The sequence below is a fragment of the Osmerus mordax genome, chromosome 17 (assembly GCF_038355195.1).
Source record: "Osmerus mordax isolate fOsmMor3 chromosome 17, fOsmMor3.pri, whole genome shotgun sequence".
Lineage (NCBI taxonomy): Eukaryota > Metazoa > Chordata > Actinopteri > Osmeriformes > Osmeridae > Osmerus > Osmerus mordax.
The window spans coordinates 10,712,621-10,720,752 of record NC_090066.1 but is presented as its reverse complement, the minus strand read 5'-3'; the positions used below and the strand labels follow the sequence as shown (position 1 = coordinate 10,720,752).

Here is an 8,132-nt window from a genome sequence, read left to right as displayed (position 1 = left end):
CCTCTCGTCCGCCGGGGGTCGCTAGTGCAACAGGGGGATGGGATGCTCTCGAGTCATGACGAAATGATTTTGACCAACATAAAAAAAAAGAACTACATTAATGATGTGAGAATATTGTTCGTGTCCTGTCAGATTAAGTCTGTTTCACTATAAATTGGTATTTTGGTTGGATTGAATGTGAGCAATGTGACGTCTTGGGGTTTCGTTAGTCAAATACACCCTCTGGTGGTGATAGAAACATGGTATTTAAAACATTCTTCCTGGGTGTAACTGCCTTTAGGCGTGGTCGGCGTTATGATAAATTGAATCACTTACCTGAAAACAACAAGATTAAAGGGCGCTGCAGTAAGTACTGTTTTTAACGATTTTTTTTGAAAATGTTGGTTTTGGATAACTTAGACAAATAATGGGGTAATGTGTTTTACAGGGCGGCGTCAACTTTAATCTACAAATCCAGTAAGTGTGACTTTTTTTATTTTAATGCACCTGTTTCTTTGTTGTCTGAGGCAGTTGACAAGCAATGTGTAGCTAGTCGATATAAGTTCATTTCAGTTTGCGATAGGACCAAATTATTCACATTATTTTCATAGTTTCTATTGAAATGGAAATTAAATAAGGGAATGACAGATGATTCCACAGAAGTGATCTTCAGAACGACCTTATGTTTGTTTTGACAATACATAGATGACATCATCTCTCCTGACAATGATGTATTTTGAATCGCATTATAAAATGATGAAACAATTATATATTTTGAAAGGTAATAATTGATGCCTTTAGTCAACACTGATAACTAATTTGATATGAATATTTAAGCTTTTCTGCTTTATGGGAATAAAATAAGAAAAATAAAGTCTTCAAAATGTTAAGACTAACCGAAACGGATCTGTACCTATACTTTAAGAAACAAAACAAAAACACAGTAGACAGAAAAGGCATATAATGGACTGCAAATTTGGAATATGTTGCTATGATGTTAGCCGTTAAGATTTGAGTAATAAAATTCGCAATTTGCATTCCGTCTACCTTTAGTACGTGAATATGTGTATGTGTGGTTAGGGGGGAGGAGACATGATAGGAACAGGTGAGGACAGGGCAATCTAGAGCTTGAAGTTGAAACAGAAATGACAGGAGGAGAGACATTGGAAGGGACTTTCTGTCATTTGAAGTGTGTAAAGGAAGCATGCTTTGGGGAAGTTTGCTCATGAAACTGGGATGTGCCTGCGTTTCTTCACTGACTCAACAAACGTGTATGCAAATGTATCATGAGACATGAGAAATAATCATTGTTAAAAATGGAAACCTATATGTCTATACCCTTATTCACACATGATACACCAGAACTACCAAAACACCACTAATGCAACATGAACACAGGCTTATTCTGCGCTTACAAGCAAATGCAAGATGTAATGAATGTTCTACTCCTGAACATTGACATGAAATTGCACAAGTTGGATCATCTTTCCAATTTAAAGTGATGCACTGCTGTGGTCTACGTCCACTTCTACTATCTCAAATATAAACTCCTCAGGTCACATGACCCAGTGTTTACACAGGTTGATTAGGCTGTTAGGGAGTTATGGATAGATAAGAAAGACACACAAACATAGAAAGGGGCACACAGTTGAACCATGGAAAATGAAAGCATTGTATCCCATCCCAAAAGGTAACCGGAGAGTGTTTGAAAAGCTCGCCAGCTATTCTCGCAACACATCAATACTCATAAAATGTAACGTTTGTTTTTTCAAGAAAGCAAAATGGTGGAACAAACAAGACAGAGAAGCAGTGTCATATCCCTCCAGGCAGGACCTAGCGAGGTTGACAACAGCTCCCTGTTTGATGCAAATCTTAGGTAAAGACCTCATTTGAGACTGGCACATAGTCGTGGACCCATTTTATCCTTTGAATTTGTGTAGGAATAGTAAAGCAATTTTAACAGGAACTGTCTTTCTGTGTTTTGTGTATAATGAACGTCAGAGAGATCCGGGCAATCAGTCAGCAGCTGGCAGAGATAGGAGACCAGCTGAACCGAGAATGGGCAGAGAGATCCAACCCAGCCCAGTGGCCCCCAGCTCTCCGCATGGCAAGACCTGCCCAAGCCCTGACCAGGGACATCTACAGGTCAGAGGTCAAGAGGATAAGCTTCAGTCAAAAAATCATTTTTTTTCACTGATTTTAGTGCCTTTACTTTTCAAATATTTACTATGTTACTTCAATGTCATATAGACACATATTTATACAGAATGAGCAAACTTGAGCAAAACTCTAAAAGATAGTGAAGAGTTTGAGTGCACTGTCATTGTATGGACAGTGTATTTGTTACATAAATGTAATACTGTTACATATGTGATACACATGAATATTTGGTGAGGTACATTGTTACTTTCTTAAAGGGGAATTAGAGGACCATTCTGGGGCATAAGGAGTTGGTCTGCTGTGATGAAAGCTTGCAGCATAGCCACTTCGACCAGTCAGGACACCCTGAGTGCTGAGGCGTGGGCAGCCTGGGTAAGAACACACCTGGTGTCACAGTTTATTCTCCTCTCCCAGGGTTCTATGGGTGATTGGTAGGTTCTGTTTCTGAAACAGGATAGAAAAATAAACTAATTTTTCAGATGATAATTGCTCTATTATTCCACTTGTTGAATAATATAATTCAATTCTGACAATCTTGAAAATCTTTAAGTTATAATTTCCAACCACAAGAACCACTATTCTAACCAGTTTTCATCAGTGATCAGTTAACAGAGAGGGTGGAATTATTATTTTGACAGATATTTCGATGTTGATCACAATGCAAGAATAATTGTTTTTTCCCTTTCCACAGGTATCCAGTATTCAACATGTTAACTGCACTGGCTGGTCCACAAGGGTTCTGGTGGCTGTAGCCCTGGTGGCCACAGCAACCATTTGCACTGCATTCTGGGAGAAGTGGAAAGGCTAACCATTGCACTGAAGGGTCATGGGCTGGTCTTTGGCCGCAACATATTTTTGTTTTTTATCTTACAAAGTGCATTCTCTCTTTTAACTTCTCTATTTGATTGATTGTTATAAGTGGTATTGAATTTGAATTGATGTGCAGGATCACAGAGGTTGTTATTGTCAACTTGAAAACCAAACTGGTTGGAGCATGTTTCAGAAGACCATTGCTGGCCTGCAGTATTTTGTATGAAGATTGAGTCTTTTACTGGTTAATGAGGCCAATTGGATTGCAATTTCATCATGTAACCTAGCTTGTTTTACCAGTCAATGAAAGCTGGTCTTTCAATTACACAATTGGACATTCATTACTCTATCATCAAAATAAAACTTTTAAGACGAAAGGCATTGACTTATTCACAAAGGCAAAATATTTATTCAACACAAGAAAAAAGACAAGAAAAAAAAAAAACATACAGCCAGGTGGAATGCGTTTTTCAGTTTGTTACATAAAGGTTGAGTTTAAAGTCTTAGCTCTCACACGAGTGTGTGTGTGTGTGTGTGTGTGTGTGTGTGTGTGTATGCCCAGCATGACTCCCCTCAATGTTCAGGTCCATGTGGTGTCTGCACTGGTACACATCGAGCTGTCACTGCATGCGTGTGCATACTGGCATGTCTCCCCCTCCTCAGTCCTCGTGAGTAATCACATCCACGTGTGTGTAGCTCTTGTAGGCCTTCATGTTGCACTTCTGCAGCGTGGCCCCAAGCTGTTTCCCAGGTCCCACCTCGTATGTGTGGGGGAAACTCTGACCCTGAGTCCTCTCGTACACCTCGTGGAGAGTCTGCTCCCATTTTACTGGTGACACCAGCTGCTTGACCAGTTGCTTGCGCACGTGGCCCTCGTGCATGTAGCGCTTGCCGTCCACGTTGGAGTACACGCTGATCTCCGGTGGCCGCACCTGAACGTACGTGAGGGAGGAACGAGATGGAGCGAGAGAGACAGAGTGGAATGAAAAGCTCTGCTTTAATTTCACGTTTACAAAAGGGGAAATTCCCATTGAAGTTAAAAGCAGGGTAGGTAAGTTTTGCAAACCAAGCAATTTTTGCACGAGTTCGTAAGGATTCAAACCAAAAACAGGAGGTAGGTAGACCTACCCAAACAAACAGTCCAATCATTGCATTCGGTCCAAATGCCGTCCAATAATTACTGCTGATCCCACCTTAATGATTGGTCGTGTTTATTACAGACCTGCGACGCCCACAGATATCGGGTTGAGTTCATTTTACTGTCAAACTTTTAGTTTTGTTGGTTGCTATCAGGATGTGAAGTGTATTTCAGAAAATATGACCAAAGTGCTTCTCAACAAAATTACCTACCCTGACTTTAAGAGTGTCAGAAGCATAGGTGGGACATGAAACGCACTAAAGTAGCGCATGCTAACTTTCCCACATGCGTTGACCTCCCTTCGTAGTCTTAGCGCGCAACATCCCTCGCTACACAGTGAAACAACAAACTAGAAAGCTGACGGGTGATCGTGTGGTCAGCCGACCAGAGAGACTGACCTCCACCTGTTGTAGGACATCTCTGAGGGGCTCGGTGGCCAGCTCCATCAGCTGCGTATGGAAGGCCCCGCTCACAGGAAGGGGCCGTGCCCGCAGGAAGTTAAGCTGCCGGGAGTTTTGCTGCAGGAAGTCAAGCGCCTGGAGGGAGACGGACATGGTTAGGGGATAAAGGGTGTACGTCGAAAGACAAGGGAATGGCATCTTCCCAACAACAGACTACTTACAACAAATGCATTGAAAATACATGGATGATTAGTATTGCTTTGAGGAGGAAGAGTTATTATCTTGCGACTTTGCAATGCATAACATATATTAATGTGTGACATAGTTAAGGCACCCCTGGTTGAGATGATTTCAAATTAGGACTGTCTAATAAAGACAATTTTTTTCTATGGATCACTGTGCTTGAAAAGTAAGGATCAGTGTTACTTCCTTGGGCAAATACCCTAACCCTTGACTGGATACCCTACCTCACGGTGCCCAGCGATGACTCTGCCATCTGGGAACAAGTAGTTGGCCACACTGCAGACAGGATGTTGGATGCCCAGACTGAGGCAGTGTTCTCTGGCCTGCAGGCAGGCATAGTTGTACTTCGCCTGTGGCCGACCAATTACTGATAGCATACCGCTAGGGATCAGTTCAGAGGCCTTCTGCATGGCCTCAGCTCTCACTTTCACCGCATACAAGGCTGGGAGACAGAGAGGCTGTTATACACTATAATGCATTCTGGGTTCTTTCAGACCCACGGTGTTGTACTGAAATCGGTGACCTACCGAAAACTGTGACCATTAGAACCAGGTCGCTGTTCTAATGGCTTGCCATTCTGTTTGTAGCCGGTGTGTATCGGTGAAACTCACTCCTCAGGTATGTAACAGGCCACCCGTGTCAACGAATTGTTGGCGTAGTTGGTAGTGGTGGCGCTTGGGAAGCCAGAGGTGGTAAATTCGAACCGAGTCCGGGACGATTTGCCAGATACCTCTGACGGAGCTAGCAAGACCACGTCTGTTACATGTTCAGCAAATGTTCAAGCCCTAACCCTAACGCTAACATTGGCAAGCCATTAGAACAGCAACCCCTGGTCATAGTTTTCGATAGGTCACCGATTTTGACACTGGCATTCAACTGAGAAAAGGGCCCCATCATGAGTCCTGAACGTTCTGTTGCAGGGCAATGAGCAACACATTATTTTAAATCAAGCGATTACACCAATGTTGGGTAGGTCTTGGAAATGCTCGATTAAGAGTTGCCTATTATTAAGTTATTATTAGACGGTTGTTGTCACCAAAAGTTGTGTTATTGTGTGTCAGCTATGATAATTAGCGATTACACCAACCTTCAGCAAAATCCATGGCACCAGAGAATACCAAGGCCGCAAACTCTCCCACACTGAAGCCTGCAGCTGCCACGCACGTCTCGATAGCCTGGGAATTGATGTGCGCGCATGAAATATTGTTATGAAGAAGTGTATGTGATACCAAGCCCTCTAGTCAAATGTAGCCTATGTCCACATGTCACGCACTACGCAGAATTATATTCTGCAAGCTATAAGATTTAATGAAAAGTTTGCTGACAAACATGACTTACACGGGGGTTTTCGTGGTTTAGTTTCTCCACGGCTGCCAGTGACGTGACAAAAATTGCGGGCTGACAGTGTACTGTTTTCATCAGTTCCTCCGCTGGTCCGTTAAGGCACATGGAGAGCAAATCGTAACCCAAAATTTTATGTGCAACTGCGAACATGTCCTTTACGGTACCGTACTTCAAAAGCCCGCGACCCATACCCACGAACTGACTTCCCTGTCCGGGGAAGAGTAGCACCGAACAGTTGTAAGGTTTTTTTTTCTCTCTCATTTTTTCAATTAGAAACTCCTTGTCTGGCGAAGAAATTTGGGACTCACTCGGTGGTTGGGACCCACTGTTTCGGTCACGCTGTGTGAAATGTATCAGTCTTCTACACATTCTTGGGAAAGATCCAGACAGTTGTCTTGAGCCCAAACTCATGACGAGAGTGACCAAAACACCTCCAAATATCAGGATCCTGTTAAATGACAACGCAGCCTCTTACCGGAATACGTCTTTTTGTCAAGATACAGACAACGGATTAATCCTTCCCCTTCTTCTGTATTTTTGTAAAATGAATAGATATGCTCACATTGTGTCCTTAAGGGCGCAGACATGTTGTTTTATAACTGCGTCATTACGTCGTCTTTTTTTACGTTTCCGTCTGGTTGACGTTTTTTTTCTTATTATTATCAGAGAATGTCTAATATAGATCCTTAAACAGGCTCTGTTATTATTATTATTCAGCATTGTTTGCAAAGATAGTGTTCCACAATTACACGTCCATTTACGTAATACGGTTATTTACGTCAGATTAAACATAACAAATCTTTCTTTTTTTAAGACAGCAGTACCACTTCAATGAATGAATAATGTATACAAGGGGATATATAACACAATATAAAAAAATAAAAAACAACTAAAATAAAAGTAATATCATTATAGGAAAGCATAATCACATAATTTCTCAAATTATTCTGTGTTACCATAGATTATATCTAAAATTTGAGAAGATTTAATAGCTTTAAAAAAAAAATTTTTAGAAATAGTCAAATAGCGTTTTAAGTTGGTAGGCAAAATATAGCCAGCAAAAGAGGACTAAAGTGCAAAAATGTAGCTTCAAAGCTACATTTTTCCAATTCACAGTGCTACATGTGAAGAATCTTCATTCCCATTGACCATATCAAACGTTCCAAAGATCCCAGTGTCAGGGTTGTGACCCTTTGTTGGCCACCAGAGGCCCTTGCTGTGTTTTCTTGGTTTTGGTTCTGTTAATCTGTTCTCATTATGACATATAGTTTTCACCTGTGGCTTGTTGTCTGTGCTTTTTCAGTGGCTTGGATTCTTATGCTGGGTATATTTTTTAATCTTTTAAGATTTAAAAAATGTGAGAGACCGCAAACATGAGGACAAATAAATCATAGATTCAACCGTTTTGCTCCTGTAGTGTATGGTGTTTGTCCCACACATCAGGATTTCTGATTGTAAATATTCAAAATGTTGAATATTTACGTTTCGCGATCGGAGCGGCTCCAACGTTCTTCCGAGCAAGTTCGGTCACTCTTAACACACCTCACACCAAGGGAAAATCTGATAAAATAATCTGTACATAATCGGGACATTACCTAGGATTGTCGGGACATTATCTAGGTTTCTCGGAAGGGGGAAATCGGCCATCAACCTCGGAACCAGAGACGGGTCCTGACTGCAGTTGTGACACACCTGGAGACAGGATGTTGGGTTTTGGAGACAGAAGGTAGAGCTTCTATCAGCTTCTGGTTGTGTGTATGTGTGTACCAGAGGTGTCAAAAGTATTCACATTCATTACTCAAGTAGAAGTATAGATACTAGGGTTTAAAAATACTTCTGTAGAAGTTGAAGTATCAATTCAAGCATTTTACTCAAGTAAAAGTATAAAAGTACTGGTTTCAAAACTACTTAAAGTATAAAAGTAAAAGTAGTAAGGGGAAAAAATGCCATTAAGGACAAAAGCTTAGGCACAGGAGTCTATAATGCACAACCCACCTCCCCCCCCCCCCCAATTTTTTTCTTCCCAAAGGCCATAATTGTTATATTGAAATGTTAAT

At 41.3% G+C, this 8,132-nt stretch overlaps 2 protein-coding genes across 2 annotated transcripts; one reads left to right on the top strand and one right to left on the bottom strand.

The window, feature by feature from the left end:
- The first annotated feature begins 239 nt into the window (after window positions 1-239).
- Window positions 240-3,320, top strand: bik (BCL2 interacting killer). Its single transcript, XM_067254746.1, has 6 exons — window positions 240-345; window positions 428-456; window positions 1,753-1,855; window positions 1,981-2,124; window positions 2,397-2,511; window positions 2,831-3,320. Exons 3-6 carry the CDS (start codon window positions 1,761-1,763, stop codon window positions 2,945-2,947), a joined length of 471 nt encoding a protein of 156 aa, XP_067110847.1. The 5' UTR covers window positions 240-345; window positions 428-456; window positions 1,753-1,760; the 3' UTR covers window positions 2,948-3,320.
- A 33-nt stretch (window positions 3,321-3,353) lies between these two features.
- On the bottom strand, window positions 3,354-6,586 carry mcat (malonyl CoA:ACP acyltransferase (mitochondrial)). Its single transcript, XM_067254619.1, has 5 exons — window positions 6,070-6,586; window positions 5,819-5,906; window positions 4,956-5,173; window positions 4,486-4,623; window positions 3,354-3,881 (listed from the first exon to the last, which is right to left on the bottom strand). The coding sequence occupies exons 1-5, from the start codon at window positions 6,484-6,486 to the stop codon at window positions 3,609-3,611; spliced, it is 1,134 nt and encodes a 377-aa protein (XP_067110720.1). The 5' UTR covers window positions 6,487-6,586; the 3' UTR covers window positions 3,354-3,608.
- Window positions 6,587-8,132: the final 1,546 nt, after the last annotated feature.